A 17,297-nucleotide genomic window follows, 5' to 3' on the forward strand; every position below is an offset into this window, starting at 1 on the left:
ACTTTTTTGCTGGAAAAACTTTGCAAATGTGACTGTACCTTAACAAGGTGAATAAAGTAGAAAAAAAGGGAAGTGTGGTTGAAATACATATTGCACATCAGAACAATATGTCTGTCTTTCAGAGCAAACGGACAACAGTGAGGTCAATTCTAGTTCAGTTTTTATGCATGCTGGATGAAGCCAAGCAACAATCATATTATCTAGGTCTGTAAGAACAACTTCATCAACTGAATGATTTCAGTCAGACTAAAGTATTTACATGATGAGTTACTGCTTTAGCTGGACTAAAAACATACATTTTAAAGTAATGAACTTTTTTTGGCCTCTTGCTGAAACAGCACTTTCAGTGGTTGTAAATGTTCCTCTTTGACCTAAATAAAGAGAGGATAAGTAATCTGTCTAATGATCATAAGTGTCACTTTTATCTATAGAAACACGTGTAAAGCAAGGCTTCAAGACTGAATTGTAGCCCCTACAGAGACAAAAGCTGTGTTGTCACCAACAGTCTTAACGTACCACAGAGGATGGTTAGCATATTTGGACTTTATAGTTTCTAGGTGCATTGTTAGGCACTTATTGTTAAGAGAAACTGTGCGACACACCTTCAGTGGCTAGAAAATGCTGTTGTGTGTCTAACAAAACAAGTGCTGACACTCCTGCCATTGAACTTTAAATCTTCACACCCGGAAAAACCGACACTCCTCTCTAATTTGAAATTAGAGCACCGAAGAGAGTGATTTCCACATATATTGTAAAGAGACATTAATCAATATAATATAAATGACTTGCTTTTTGCTTATGTTCCAATTAAATGTCATACTGTCTAAGTTTGTCTATTAGTGGACGATTTGAAGGAATCCTTGGTATGAAATGCATGCTTTGTTTTTAAAATGTCAAGTAGGACCGTATGTTTTGGTTGAAAGCCCACATCTACCTGTTTGCAATACTCTCTCCACCCATGTTTGGATAATGCACCTTGCACTGAGAGACATTAAGTACACACCCCATAGTCCATACTACACGTTTATCACAGACAATATTCTCCCCCAGAGGAGAATGAACTTTTATTGGTACCCCCCACCACTAAAAACTTCACTTCATGGGGCTGATTGCACACAAGCTCATCGTTACAACTTTGCATAGGGTGTGGTGAGTTCCAAAGCAGGCCCATCCTGGTGGAGGAATGCTAAGTAGGCCTCACCGCTGAGTTGTGTTCACATAATGATCCACGCATGCCAGTCAGGAGATCTAATCATCTCCATTCCTCACCTGCACCTGCACCTGCTGTATGGGTGTGGAAGGGAATTCCGGCCTTTCACCTGTTTCAAAAATTCTTGGATCCAAACCCACTTACACTGAATATTTTTGATTGTCAGCAGTGCATGCAAATGTCTATGTATTGTGTGACATTTTTACTTGACCTTTTGACCTATAGCATGTGTGTAACAGCTAATGGGGCAACACCAGTTGAAAAGAAAGTTGATACAAGCACATCTGGCACGGAAGAAACTCTGCAGGCCATTAAAAGAGACTCTAATGGTATAGATCTAAATGTAAATGATAGATGAAACCCATTCACTCATAACAGGCATCTGATCACTCTAGGAGGTGTTGTATATAAACGCTGCATGGGAGTCATGGTTACATGACAAAGTTAATATTTAAGCCCTTGGAATGGACTGTGTTCACTTCTAGTCAGTTTCACACAAGAATTCCACAGTTGTAGCTTATCTTTGGGCATTCCTTTAAAGTAGTGATATCACAATGCTGTGTGGCTATATTCATTATCGCCGTAGTAAGATTGTATTATAAACCACTTCATGTCTTCAGTGTCAGGCATTATGGAGGCTCTTGTTACACTCATAACTGAATACCGAAATACATTTGCAACTTGTACTGTATTCTGATGCAGGGGTGTGCAAACTTTTTAATGCTATAAGGATCCCCAAGCCAGACAAATATTTTAATGCACAAAGACCCATTTCTTATAAGCAAGAAGATCAAATTAAATATTTAGTCACTGTACTAAAGGCAAATCAGATTATTAAAACACTTAACTGTAATTCAGATAATCGAAATGCATACTGCTAACACTTGATATTATATACTTCATATTCATGTTTTGTTTACTCATGTACGCTTGTTGATGTTGGATCTCAATCTGACACCTGTTGAATTGGTCTTTGAAAGAAAGACCTAATTATTTATATAGCGTGAGGCCTAAGGCATGGTGTAAAATGGAATAGTAAGGGAGATACTGAAAACCAAACCAGTATTTTCCATCTGCTTCCATTCAAAAACAGACACTGGAGCACACACAAATGCATGCATACACACCCCCGATGACTCATTGTTTTTAGCCATCCAACAATACCCGTTTCTCATGACTTTTCCTCTGTTGGCATTAAAAAGGGTCCCTGTAGTGACTTCTTAGCTGCTCTGAGCATGAGGCATTGTTCAACGACAACTGTGATATTTTAAAACTGTTAAAGATATGTACCAGCTATAAAAATGAAAACTGCTCAGGAAGTTTAACAAGCACATCAGCAGCCAGTCTAAGAACAGGTCTGGCTTTTAAGACTCTTCATGACACTGAGTTTCACAAAGAAGCTGCATCCCAAACAAAGGTTGGACTACTGGTTATGTAAACTCTCTATTGAGCTGACACTCCAACAGAGAAGAATGAGTTGTCAATCCAGAGCTTTATGGCCAAAAAAAGCCATCGATAAATAAGACATGCTACATTTGTAATGTGCTGGATATGTTCATGTTTTGTTCATGAAAAGCAAGAGTCATTATAAATAAAATTGCTGGATTGTCATTTTCAATTTTCAAGCTAAATGTTAAATAAACATACAAATTTAACATTTATACAAATACTCCTGAGAACCAGAAAAAAAGTTTTGTGAATTTAGTATTTTTCATGTCATTACATTGTTTAGAGCATAAGAAAAAGAAATTAAAAATAACATTTTTGAAAAATTATATTTTATTTTTATGAAATGCTATGTCATCTGTAGAGGACACCAGGACTCAGATTTTCTAAAAAAATAAAATGACATGAATAAACATGAAAAGGGATTTAAAATGGGATTTAAAAATTTGGGATTTTTTTTTATACCAAACTTTGTATAAGGATGATTCTCAACTATGTTATAAAAGATATAACAAAATTATTTGATATACCATTTTACTTTATGCAATATGTGTGTAAAATTTCCATAAACTGGTTTTCCCATCAAACACAATGTTATCTATACACTGTACCTAATTTTCATATTAATGTGCTGTTGGGACAGCATGTTGAAAAAGAAGCGAAATAATGGGAGTAATAATTGGCCAGATTTTCATAATAATATCAAATATTTCATAAGAATATTGATACTAAATATTAAATTATTTTCCTATTAATTTGTTGTGTCTCCCAAAATGCATAATAAACACACTTTTAGTCCTGCTGTCCTCTACAGTGGACGTATGAAATCAATATCCTATTTCATAACAGGAAGTCATATTTTGGTTTGAAACCCCATTACATTTTCCTGAGATGTTCATTTATGACAAACAATTTGAAAATGAATCAGATTTAAATGATATTTACAAAATATGATCATATTTCCATAAGGATGTACAATTTGTGTGTCAGCCATATTTAAAGACTAAGCAGAGGTAGTGGTCATGGAGAAACTTCCAAACATTTAGTATCTCTAAAAAGCCCTGAATGTGCACTGTACAGGACATCCAGACTTAAAAGTGTGGTATGTGAGCTCTCAAAGAAATTCACTAAAATAATATAATGTCCACTGCAGAGACAAAAACTCCATAGCTGGGTCTCAGGACAGGATATACAGGAGATATATATATAAGAATACAGCATACAGCATACAGAATAAGTCTCAAACATTGCATACTTCTATTTATAAAATCATGAGACACCAAAGCTATTAAAAATGTGGACTGGGAGCCTTATGTACACACTGGCCATGACCACAAGCAATAACAATGTAATTACATCCAAATAATCACAGTAAAAACTCTGCTGTTGCTGTTTACTTTTCTGAATGAAACAGTCCACTGTTGAGAACAAGTTTGCTCTGTAGACGGAATAACCTGTTGAATCCATCCCACGCAACTGGACACAGAAGAAGAAAAACGGACGACGCCTCTGTTTGGATAGGCTGCAGGTATGTCTCTCAGAAAGGGGCGGACACCAGCCCGCAGTTTTAAATGGGCTTGATGTTAAAAGCACGGCTAACCTTGACGGGCAGCGAGGGCTCGTGTTCGTGCTCGTGGGAGGATAGTTGCAGTTTCGTTCATTGTGGGCGTTGTATGTGAGGTGTACCTGTCCTGGAAGACGCGTCAGGTAGTTGAACGACAGACACCAGCAGAGTGCGATCCTAACTGTGCCATCTTAGCAGACGGGTGTTGGAGAGATTCCGCAACTGTCATCATGTTCAAGAGAAAGCCCGGAAAGAACAGCGTGGACGTCGGTGATAAAAGGTCGGTGGCGACCGGATACATTGTCATTCTGCATTGTTTTGTTGCGCTCCGCTCTTCTAATTGCGTCAGTACGCAGCGGGTTGCGTTTCATTGTCTTTTGGATTGCAGTACACAAGCCATGTTACACCCGTATTTTAAAATCGATCTTTTTGATAAATTGGTTTTATGTTTTCTTGGCTTGAGGTTACTGTAGTAAGGGTGTGGCGCTGCTGTAACAGGTTGGATAACTTCTCTCTGAGAGACATATTGTATTGATGTCTCAGTTCACATATAAAACTGATTTTTTAATTCTGGACTATGGTCATCTCTTTCTGATGAACAACTAGAAAACCTTCAGACAGATCTTTTAGTTCTGACACTCCATTTGAGTGCAGGCAAGACAGTCCAAGGTGAGACTGACATGACTGAATAAACTATTTTGTCAAATAGAAAAGTCGTTTTTGGTTATTCTGTACTGAACAGGGTTGAGTGATGCAACTGTGAAATGCATATTACAGGAATGTGCATTAGTAATTTAAATTAGTTTACAATAATCAACATTTCATTGTTCTTATTGTTTATAGTTCTCAAGTTACTTATGTATCAGAACAGGATGGAGTCAAAATGTGCAGGGACTGTTTAAAGAGAGCTGATTGGTTAAGGATAGAAGTGTTATCAAGTTCAAGTTCAAACAAGCATAAACTTCTGATGGATTGAGAGATGAGTTTGGCTTCGTTCCAGCAGGATTCAATATCGGACACTAATATTGTGAAAGCAGTGCAAGGGTTTTACTCTAGGACTATGGTTTCAGGTTGAGTCAAAATGATTTTATTGGTCACAGATGTACAAACAAAAGGTTTTTCTAAACACATAGTTTTCCGTTTGGGTCATATTTGGGTGTTGTTTGACTGCACTATGCACAATGGGTCACTCAGTGTCAAAAGAGCCAAGTTTTGTGACTTGTCTGTCAGCTTTTGACAGAAACAAGGCATGGCATACTGAGATATGGGCAGTTTGTTTGCAGTGGACTAAAAAGGACAAAACCTTCGGCAAGTTCATAGCACTGTACTTAACATGCCCACATTTCTTATTTTATGTTTATGCATTTTGGATATAGGAACGCCTCTAGGGAAGGGAAGTGAGCATTAAATAATTACTTGCCACACCCTGAACTTAATCTCAAATCAGATTAAAATAATTTTGTTTAGGCAGAAGTTCGAATGTCGCTGCTTGTCCCATTGTGCTTTAATAGTTGTTTTTATAAATCAAAAATTACAACAACATTGGTTACATAATCTCATGCTTTAACAGTCCAGCTGGGTTTTGTCAGTCAGTTTGATTTGGATTTCACATGCAGATGCATTCAGTTAAGACAACACAGAAAGTATTTTTTTATCTTTTCTTGCATGTGTAGTGACACATTAGTAAAACTTGTTAGACCTGTTGGAGTTTCTAACGCCCTCATTAAAACAGCCTTCTTGTTGTAATTGTCAGCCTCATTTACATATCTCACTCATAGCTCAGTTCTACAGTGAACACAAAACTGTAAATGAAGACAAAACTGTGTTGTATTTTCTGACAGGACATTATAATTTTAGTCAGTGTGAGATATTTATAACTGCCATTAACATGCCTTGTCCTTTAGGCAAGTACAGCCCAAGGTGTGTAATTCATTTCTGATCAAGTTTAGTCATGTCTACCATGCACTGTCAAATGTCAATTCTCTAGAATTCCCAGAATGCACTAAAAACTGTGCTAGGCTGCTGTAATGTTGATCAGTGGTTTTTCAGTACGGTTCAGCTGAGAGAACATTTTTTGTTAGCACCCTGGTTCTCCTAACAGATCTAAAGTCTGTGCCAGATGAATGAAAGTGAAACGGTGCCAGATATGCCAGATGAATGAAAGCGTTTTAAGTCCGATATTTATTTTCAGAGCATCTCAGCATGACAGAAAAGTGAAGTGAGGTGCTTCTGTCCTAGATCCAGAGATTTGCAGCTGTATTTTGGGAAATGCAGACTGAAATGTGTATATTTGGCTCACTGAATCTATATCAAACTGCTCCAACAAAAACTTCCCGTTATTTCACCTCAGACCATCTGATGCTGATTTGGCGACACTGATTGACAAGTTGCAGAAGAATGCAGACAAGGTGGAGAAGAACATTGTTGCGACAGAACAGAATTTCAACAGGGTAAGTACAGAGCGACTCTTTCTGTGGATTACAAATCAAAGCCAGAGATTTAGTCACTCCTCCTGTCTTCCCTACTATTAAGCATCTTAATGCCCCTTCAAAGACATCCGATTAGAGTTATTTGGGGTAAAATAGCAGAAGGTGGTATGCCAGTGTTTTTTTTGTATTAGAATTAGAATTAGCTTTTATATTCATAAAAAAAATATTGGTTTGCATACTCATATGAAGCATCTCTTTAACTATTGATACATAACTATCTTCAATTGTGTTGCTCATTGTTGTTTCTAGGATATCAAGAAGATCAATGAAGGCAAGCAGCCCCTGTACCAGGAGGACACCAACAAGAGGATCCTGAACTCACTGGAGCTGCTGAATAGTCTGGATGAAGATGCAGTCCAAGCCTCTCTTTTGCAGCACCCTCAAGCTGAGATGATTGAGAAGGAGTGAGTACTAACAACATAACTCTGTATTAACTCACCTTTAAACTGAAATATCCAATAGCATCTCATGCTTTATGCAGGCAGAGTTATATGCTGTCAATGCTTTTGGGATTGTGGATGACTCATTTTTTCTCCTCAATGGAAAAGTATGAAACAGCTGCGAGTGCGTGTGATGAAGCTCCACGATGAACACGATCGCATTTACCGTATCACACGAACGGAGCAGGTTCCCACAGTCAATTGGGGAAAGATAGTTGATGAGAAACTGGTGTGTATCTAAACTTACCTCTCTATCTTTCCTTTGAATATATGGTTTTAAATGCAATCGATTCATGTTTGAATTTGTTCTGATGCAGGCAAATGTGAACAATAAAGGATACGGACAAGATCTGCTGACCGTTGAGGATGAAGTGGAGGAGCACAATATTTTCCACAGCGAAGTTGAGGCACTGGCTCCGTACATCACTGGAGACCGGGTACTTTTTAACTGACTCTTTTAAAATGCAGTGTTGATTAAAAAAATAATAGTAGAATATATTCTATATATATATAGAATAGAACTCTTTTGAACAGTCATGAAAATGACATCTGTGACTCATCTGTTTACTTGCATAACAGAACGGCGTGGATGGCCAGCAGGCGAAGTACAGCAAACTACTGGTGAGATTTCATTTTATGCATTTTCTAATTTTCAACCTAGATATGAACACTGAAGCTGTAATAGTAAGTTGTCAATTCTCATGTCTCATAACACTGTGGATTTTACCGTGTCCATCTCAGGCGAGCTCCTCTGCACGTCAGAAGAACCTGCTCAGTCTGAGAGACTACATGCAGCGCTGCACCAGCGAGCTCTACTGGATGGAACAGCAAGCTGATGAGCGAACCGCATATGACTGGAGTGACAACAACCTGGACTACCCTGCCCGCAAGAGGCAGTACGAGGTAAAACTTAGAAATAAACAGATCTTTAATGACAGGTAATATAAAAATGAACCGTAATTCAAGAAGGTACTAAGGCTACGGTTACATTTTAAATATGCTTTCATGATTCAAACCTCCTACAAATTATAGGATTGTAGTACTGAAATGCAACAGAAACATTAAATCTGTATTTTTTAACAAGCTGCTTTGTACTTGACATCTTCATCAGAACTTCATTAGCAAGTGTCTGGAGTCTAAGGAGAAAACCGTCACCCAGCTGAATGAAGACGGAGAGGAACTTATTGAGCAGAACCATCCAGGAAAAAATGTCATTGCGGTAATATTAGAAGTCCTTTGCTATACATTGCTATACATTGCTATACAATGTATGCAACATTATGGCAACACTGAAACACCAAAAACTTTGATCTGATATCAGTTTTTACAATTTTTCTGAGCATAGTTAAGCCGAACAGCATATGTCATATATATAATCAATTTGAAGCACATTAATCTGCTTCACACTTTAAAATAACCAGCATAATTGATATGTGGATTAAAGAGGTGTCAACCACAGGTGTCTTAAAAACATTTGATAAGGAATGGTGTCCCATTTGGATAATTTACTGGCTGACTCTGTATACATTTTGCCAACCTATTTTATTATTTATTGAATTATTTATTTTTAAATGTATTTGTGTTTTAATGTATTATTATGTTATTATTCTATTGCTGGGTATTTTATTTTGCTGTCTTATTGTATGTTATTAGTTTAAGTTTTGTTAATTGGGGTGTTTGGGGTAATCTTGCAGAATTTTAACTTGTGGCATGTAGAAAAAACAGCATAATAAAGTAGAAAGACAAAACACCATCAGGCTAGCACACATTATGTAATAAATACACTGCAGTGACTGTAAATAAACCAAATAACTTTAAAAATTATTTCAATGTGCATAACTAATAAAAAAATTCAAATTAAATATAATCAGTGATGAGTTATATCCCTTTCTATATAAATTATAAAATGATGCATACATTTAATATCACAGTGGCATTGCTGTATATGCTTATTCTAAAACAAGTCTTGTTTTTAGGCACACATGGATGCCGTACATGCAGATTGGAAGGAATACCTCAACCTGCTGATCTGTGAAGAGAAACACCTCAAGAACATGGATGATTATCACAAAGTCAGTTTGCATTATTCATCATTTCCTATATGTCCTCATGTCTGCTGTCAGTCTTGCTCAGTTGCATTCTTTTTTATTTTTCCAGTTCCACAAGGATGCAAGGGACAACAGCGATTTGCTGAAGCGTCTGGAAACCGAGATCAACCAGAAGTATAATCCTGAGTTTAAAGACATGTACCAGATGGAGGGCCTGATTGCTGACCTGGATGTAAATACATTGTTTTAGTTTGGCACCTTTTGCATTTCTCATGCTCTACAATTTGTTTTTCTTGATTAAATGATTATTGAATTTAAAGTTGTCTTCACTATCTAATGCTATCTCTGCATTGACAGGATCAGGCAAAGGCCATGGACCATTACGACGAGCGACTGAAAGCTCTTCAGCAGCGTAGCCTGCAGGTGCTCCCCCTGAAATACCGCAGGGAGACTCCTCAGAAACTGCTCCCTATCGAAGCTCTGTGTGAATATGAGACTAATGAGGTATGGAGTTTTGAATAAAGTACGCGGCTTAGAGCTCCACTAATACCAGTCAGTGAAACATCAGCTATTATCATGAGTAAGCACAGAAAAATGTTAAACTCTGTCTCCGTTCCTGTTTTGGATTCCCCCATCTAATGTATTTAAATCCTTAAGACGGCCTTCACCCAAACGATTCATCTCACATAAACCTCTAGAGACGTGTGCAGGGGATTTTGTACAGATTTCACATTTATTTTAAGAATTTGTGCTCTTTTAGCTGGAATATCAAGTTGAAACAGAGCTCACTCTGCTTGTTTTGTACAACACAGGGTTCAGTTAATCAAGGGGAGCGGTACACCCTGCTCAGGAACAATGGCTCCAAATGGGACGTGAAGGATGCAAATGGTCGCACCATGAGTGTTCCAGCAGTGTGCTTCATAATCCCACCGACCGACCCTGAGGCTGTCGCCGTTGCTGATAAGTGGGTATTCCTTGATCTGTATATGTAATCTGTAATGTATACACTTACAAATGTGTCTAATATGAAAACATCTGTGCAGTCTAATAAACCAGCACAAAGGTATCAAGCAGAAAGTAGCCAGCAGCAAATCTGCACTACAGACACGACTGGCAGAGCTCAAGAAGGAGAGTACAGGAAGTCAAGGTTTGTCTTTTATGTTATAATAAACTTAGATGCAGAGCTCTCCTAAAGAGAGTAAAATACCCAATTCATTCATTTCTCGAACCTCAGATAAACAAGAGCAGCAATGCCGTCAACTGATGGCAGGACTGGACAAAGTGGTCAGTGATCTGGATAAGCAAGAGAAGGCCATTTACTCTCGTGTGCGTCCCCCACTGGAGCAGACACGTCCCGTGCAAGACAGCACTGACAGGCTACAGGACATAAAGGTAGAAAGTTTGGTGATTTTTGTCTTTTTTTATGTATGTATTTCGTAGTGGACATCATGCATCAGAGTGTTATGTCTCTGAATAAATGTAAATTTTATAATGGGTTTCATTCTAATAATGTTTATTAAATTAAGTCTGAGCAGATATTTCAGTCACATCAGTAGAGTAGTTCTCAATTGTCTTTTGTAACATCTTTTTAAAAGTATTAAAATGTTAGTTTAAATCTTATGTGTGCATTTCAAAGATAAAAGGTGAAATATAAGAAACTGCTCAAATTTTATTGTGTCTTTCAACAAAACGGTAGATTTAAATGTTTGAAAGTGAATGAGAATCTGACATTTAAACACAAAACGCATTACTTCTGATCCTGTGTTTCAGTGGCAAATGATATTTTGACCTGATGTCTTAATCCAGTATTTTCTTCACAGGACATTGCTGCTACTGTTCGTAAGATAGAGCCAGAAAAGTCTACAAAAGTAAAGGAGGCTGAGACTTTCCTCGGATCCTCTCCAAAATGTGCAAGTGCACCACAGCTCTACTCCAAGGTGGAAGAGGCTAACAAAAAATACAATAAAGTTGATTTGCTATTGAAGTGTGCTGATGACAAGTAAGTCTACTTCCTTTTTTACAACTGAAGTCAAGAATGTCATGCTTTAAGAGCTTGAAATGTGATCCTAAAAAATGCACTTTTGTAGACTGCAGAACTCCTATCAGCTGGAGAATTCTCTGCAGAATGGCAAAACTCTGCTGTCCACCTATGAAAACAAACTGGCAAGAGAGGAGGTCGCCCCATCCGACCCCACCTCACTGGAGAAGACCCAGCGTGAGTTGGCGGTAAGTTTAGTAATCCGTGCCACTTTTTTGTCTTGATCTTTTTTTCCAAGATTCACTATGCACTCATGCCTCACGTATTCCTATCTCCAGGACATTGCATCTGAGCTGAGGAGCAAAAGATCTACTATCACAGATGCTGAGCAGAACCTGAGAGATGCCAAGGCCAGCTGCAACAATATGGCCAGCAAAGTGCAAGAACATTGCTCTGATATTGAGAGGCAAGAGGCTGATGTTCAGAAACTCACCAAGCGCTTTGACAACCTGAACAGACAGGCTGAATCAAGGTGAGTTCATATCCAAGTTATTTTAAATGGAAATGTGCTTTAAAAAATTACTTAAGAATATAATTCCACAGATTAGTCTTATTTAGTTTATTGTGTGCTGTGATTACATTATTCATATTACACCTTATCATAATAGGACTGATTTGACTGTTAATGTTTATGGTTGCACTTCCTGTAAGATTGAATTTGTTAATGCCTTATTTGTCAAGAACAACATTCATTAATTTGTTTTTATTTGTAAATTTGTTATTGTTCACTGTGAAACCTAATGCACGTAAATGTTAATGAACTGAACCCTATTGTAAAGTGCTACCATCTTTATTTAATATAAATACATTCACTTTTTTCAGTAGCATAGGTCCTACAGAAAGTGTATTTCATCTCAAAATATCAGCATCTTTTTCATTATTTTAAACGTTTTCATTTGACAGATTACAATGTCTGCAAAGAGCCAAAACTGCCTACACCAGTTACCACAATGACTATGACAACCTCAATAGCTGGCTTTCTCGAATGCCAAACTATGAGCCTCGTGAAACTGATGACATCAGACAGATTGACGAAAAACTGAAAAATCAAAGAGTAAGACTTTAGCCGTTTCTGTCATTACAGTAATGGAATAATAATGTTACAAGTTACATTTATTTACCAAAGCTATCTTTGAAATGTACAGAATCTGCTCTCTGACATCACAAGAAAGGAATCAGACCTGAACAATGTGTCTAGAAATGCACAGCTTTATCAGCAAGCAGTCAAGGTATAAAAATCAGTGTATTCCAGAGCATTATCCTACTATCGTGTTTATGCAAAGCCATGTGAACTCCTTTGTGTCGTGGCTTTCAGGACTATGAAAATGAAGCGGAGCGGTTTAAATCCATCCTTGACCTTGAAGATGGCTTGGTTCCTCAGACATACAAAAGGAGCAGACTTGAATCTCCTGCTTTGAAAGTGAAGAGAGAGGTGAATATTTTCAAAAAGCAAACAAGTAATTAGTACATTTTAACACCTTTTAATGACATTATCTCTGACTGGTAAAGTTTAAACATGAATGTTGTGTTTTAAAGGAATCTGCAATTGAGGCCAAATTCACTGAAGTGAATGCTGTGAACAAGCAGAGACTACAGAACCTGGAGTTTGCTCAGAGCCTTCTTAACCAGGTAAAACACATTGCAACATACACCATGCATAAAAATAGTATGGCATAAGCATTGCTTTTGCTTTTAAACACATTCAATATTTTTGCAATTCACAACAGAAAACACAAGTAAAAACAAAAAAGCAAAATGTCCAGACGGTGAGATCCTCAGCCCCAGGAGAAGAGCCCTGGAGAATCAGAAAACAGCTTCAGGAAGAAATTCAGCGGAGAGACCAGCTGGAAAGAGAAATTCAGAGTGTCCAGAGTGACATCTATTTACTAGAAGGCCAGAAACCACAGGACACAATTGTCAAGAAAGAGCTCATCAAGCAGGTACATGACCCTCAACTTGATGAAGAATATCACCGGGTTCAGCAGAAGCTCTTAGAAGAAAGCAGGACCACTCGTGTCTTAGAGAGCGAGTTGGACACCCTCAGTGTAAAGCTGCGTGGGATTGAGACCGAAATGAAAGAAGGAGCTCAGCAGTATACAGTCAAAGAGGTGCTCCGCATTGAGAGGGACAGGGGACAGGAGGAAGAACTCAGGAGACTGAGAGAAGAGCTAGAGGAAATCAAGAGGATGAAGATGGTCAGAGAGAATGAAATCATTCAGATTCAAAAGCATGTCACTATTCTTTCAGAGGAGAAAAACAGGGAGCAGGAAATCATCAGGGAGGAGGAAGTCATTAAGGTTCAGAATGACCCTCAGCTTGAGAGCGAGTACAGACTATTGCTTGACAGGAAACAAAAAGAAATAAACAGCCGGAAGGAACTTGAAGACGAGCTTCGATTCCTGATGGAGAAACAAAGGCGTCTTGAAAAGGAAAAGGCAATGGCTGAGGAAAAGATCTCCATCAAAGAAGTACTGAAACTTGAGAAAGATATTGCTTTGGAGAGAGAGGTAGAGAACCTGAGGAGACAATATGAAGATGAAAAAACCAAGCGCAGTTCTTTGCTGAGAGAGAAAACAGACATTCATCGCAAGATTACCAGCCTGGAGGAAGAAAAGTCAAAGATCATCGTTCAGGAGAAGGTGCGTGAGATTGTTCGACCTGATCCGAAGGCGGAAGCGGAGGTGGCGAATCTTCGACTTGACCTGGTGGAGCAGCAGAGAAGATACAGAGATTCAGAGCTCCAGATGAAGACTTTCCAGGATGAACTGATAATGCTAAGAAACAGAGGCCCACAAATTGAATACAAGGAGATCATCAAAGAGGTCATCAAATACAAGACTGACCCAGAAACAGAAAGAGAACTGGAGAAACTCAGGAATGAAATTGTTGACAGAACCCACCAAACAGAGAAGTTCGAGATGGAGATCCTCCAACTCAAAGACGAGATTCAAAGATGGAAAGACACCAAGCCTCAGATTCAGACCAAAGAGATTGTAAATGAGGTCCTGCAATACAGAGAAGATCCTAAAACCAAGGAGGAGATTGAGAGTCTCAAGCGGAAATTGGCTGAGGAACAAAGGAAACGTTTGGACCTGGAAAGCGAAAGGGCCTCCAATGAAGAAAGGATCAGGATTAAGAAGACTGACTTGTCGCAGGTCAGGGAAAAGATTGTCCAGCAACAAGTAGTGAAGATGGAGCAGGATCCACTCTTGAGGTCTGAATGTGACACTTTCACTCAAAATATCAACAATGAGCAGAAACAGAGAGAGATCTTGAAAGAGGAGCTGATCAGGTTGCAGCGTCAAAAGACTGAATTTGACATTGAGTTTGAGGAGCTAGAACGTGAACGCAGAGCCCGCAGAGAAGCTGAGCTTGAAATCCAGAGGCTGAGAGTGCGGCTTAATGAACTGGAGATCAGGGACAAGGAAAACAGAGAGAAGGTTACAGTAAAGCAAAAGGTCGTTCTCCAGCAGGACCCTCAACAAGAAAAAGAGCACTCTATCCTACGTCTTCAGGTTGAAGAGGAGAGGCACAAGCGTATGCTCTTGGAGAAGGAGTTTAATCTCTTGTTGCAAAAGCAGGAAATACTTGAGAGAACGGAAGTGCGTGAAAAAGTTGTGCGAACCGAAAAATTTCAAGTCGAACGAGACCCAGAGGCTGAGATGGACATTATAAGGCTAAAGAAAAGCCTTGAAGAAGAGGAAAAGAGACGTCGTGAGCTGGACCAAGAGATTATCAACCTAAAGTCCAAGCTTTCGGAGGTGGAGTTCACCAATACAAAATCATCCAAAGAACTCGACTACATTCGCGACGAAAGCAACAGGTTTCAACAGGAGAACCAGCGCCTACAGAACGAAATAAGGAAGCTTCAATCCGAAATCGAGATCACGACAAAAGAAACAAGACACATTACTAAGTCTTCTGCGGTGGAAAACAGCAGGAACCTGGAAATTCGATTGGATTCCTTGCAAAGAGAACTCTCTGACCTCAAGCGCATCCGAATCGACAAAGACGAAGAAATTGAAAAGCTTCAGAAGAGTCTGTCTGCAATGAAAGTGAAGAGGGAGCAGCGAGAAAGTCATCTCCGCCGCTCAATTGTCGTCATCGATCCAGACACTGGAAAGGAGATGAAGCCAGAGGAGGCTTACAAGCTGGGGCTAATCGACTGGAAAATGTTCGTCAACCTTCAGAGTCAAGAATGCGACTGGGAGGAGATCACAATCAAGGGTCCGAATGGCGAGTCCTCCGTTCTTCATGACAGAAAATCAGGCAAGAAGTTTTCCATTGAAGATGCTCTGAGGGCTGGAAACATCACAAACCGTCAGGTGCAACAATATCAGAACAAAGAGATAACCATCCAGGAGTTCGGTGTCATGCTGTCAGGCAGAGTCATATAAATCCACTCAGCAGAAAAACAACATCAAATGTTATATTCTGTGTACCTGGTTTAAGATCTTAAGTAAACATGCTGTTTGTGTTCCCAAATTGCAGTTGAAATCTCTTTTTATATTCACTTACTCAATAGAGTATGTATTTATTTTCAAATGCATTCTTATATCAATGCAAAATGGTGTTCCTTTGGTTATGGTGCTGAATTTGGGTTAATGTTTCTATCACTATGAATCTTCATTGAAGATTAGCAGACGAGACACTGAGAATGTTTTACTGAAATCTGATCCAATGTACGCATATAAAATGTGTGCCTTAATGATAAAGTCACAGCCCTATCAGTCTCTCTTTATGCACTTTTTACTTGTGTCAGAGTATTCTACTTTCATGTTTTCATTTAAGATTAAAAAATGAAATGTGGATAAATCTGATTACTGTGTTCTTTCCATTCATCTTTATCATGAAGTAATGAAGCTCAAACTGTCTTTGCAATTACTTTTTAGTTAACAAAACCTGTAGTTGTTTTCCATCTATGGTTTAAAGGGCTCTCAAACAATATACACACAAATATAAATAAATAAATGTTTCGATAGACATTTTTAAATTATACAATTTAATGTTTACATTTTAAAAGGAGTAAAAAGTAGATTTTGATCCTTGTTTTGCATAAATTTAATTTAAATTTCAGAAATAAAAAGTTGAACTGCAGTAAAGTACATTTTGTAACTTCACATGAGCTTTGTCAAATGCTGATAGAGTCAGTGTCCTTTCCATCACAAAGCAGCAAATAAAGCAGCCAGTGTTTTAAAGGGTTACTCCACCCCAAAATGAAAATTTTGTCATTTATCACTTACCCCTATGACGTTCCAAACCCGTAAAAGCTTTGTTCGTCTACGGAACACAATTTAAGATATTTTGGATGAAAACCGGGAGGCCTGTGACTGTCCCATAGACTGCCAAGTAAGTAACAGTGTCAAGGTCCAGAAAAGTATGAAAGTTATCGTCAGAATACTCCATCTCCCATCAGACGTGCAATCTGGGTTATATGAAGCGACGGGAACACTTTTTGTAAGCGAAGAAAACAAAAATAACGACTTTATTCAACAATTCCTTTGTCAATGGTCTCCTCTGTATCTCTCCATATCACTGTATGCTGCGTATGCTCTTCAGTATCATCCGCGCCACAAGGATGCGCTGTTTTCTTTCAAATCAAAGCTAAATACACGTAGAAACAGCGCATCCCCACGACTTTCATACCTTTTATGGACCTTTACACTGTTATTTATTTGGCAGTCTATGGGACAGTCACAGGCCTCCAGGTTTTCATCCAAAATATCTTAAATTGTGTTCCAAAGACGAATGGATCTTTTACGGGTTTGGAACGACATGGGGGTAAGTGATAAATGACAAAAATTTCATTTTGGGGTGGAGTATCCCTTTAAGGCTCAATATATATATATTTTATATATTTATTTATATATATATACACATATTTTTTTATATATATATTTTACACATATTAACATTTTTTCTTTGTTTTCACTTTTCACCACACGTCTCAAATGTGTTCCCAAGCTTAAATGACACTTCTTTTCTCCTTCAGATCCAAACAGACCAGGAATAACCCTTTTTTCTTATTATTATTATTTTCATACAGTGTCGAACGAATTTAG

At 38.3% G+C, this 17,297-nt stretch overlaps 1 protein-coding gene across 1 annotated transcript; it reads left to right on the top strand.

The window, feature by feature from the left end:
- The first annotated feature begins 4,228 nt into the window (after positions 1-4,228).
- LOC109049748 (periplakin-like) lies at positions 4,229-16,050 on the top strand. The gene is made up of 22 exons (XM_042722438.1): positions 4,229-4,500; positions 6,571-6,670; positions 6,959-7,113; positions 7,258-7,378; positions 7,467-7,586; positions 7,729-7,770; positions 7,891-8,052; positions 8,261-8,368; positions 9,126-9,221; positions 9,307-9,429; positions 9,555-9,701; positions 10,010-10,161; positions 10,241-10,344; positions 10,432-10,589; positions 11,018-11,196; positions 11,285-11,423; positions 11,514-11,707; positions 12,139-12,289; positions 12,381-12,464; positions 12,551-12,667; positions 12,772-12,864; positions 12,963-16,050. The coding sequence occupies exons 1-22, from the start codon at positions 4,451-4,453 to the stop codon at positions 15,630-15,632; spliced, it is 5,265 nt and encodes a 1,754-aa protein (XP_042578372.1). The 5' UTR covers positions 4,229-4,450; the 3' UTR covers positions 15,633-16,050.
- The last annotated feature ends 1,247 nt before the right edge of the window (positions 16,051-17,297 follow it).

This window comes from Cyprinus carpio, chromosome A3 (genome assembly GCF_018340385.1).
Source record: "Cyprinus carpio isolate SPL01 chromosome A3, ASM1834038v1, whole genome shotgun sequence".
Lineage (NCBI taxonomy): Eukaryota > Metazoa > Chordata > Actinopteri > Cypriniformes > Cyprinidae > Cyprinus > Cyprinus carpio.

Coding starts and splice junctions, on each gene's coding strand:
- LOC109049748 (XM_042722438.1), top strand. CDS start 4,451: ATGTTCAAGAGAAAGCCCGGAAAGAACAGCGTGGACGTCGGTGATAAA. Junction 11,708..12,138: donor AACAGACAGGCTGAATCAAG/GTGAGTTCATAT, acceptor TTCATTTGACAG/ATTACAATGTCTGCAAAGAG. Junction 12,290..12,380: donor AAAAACTGAAAAATCAAAGA/GTAAGACTTTAG, acceptor TGAAATGTACAG/AATCTGCTCTCTGACATCAC.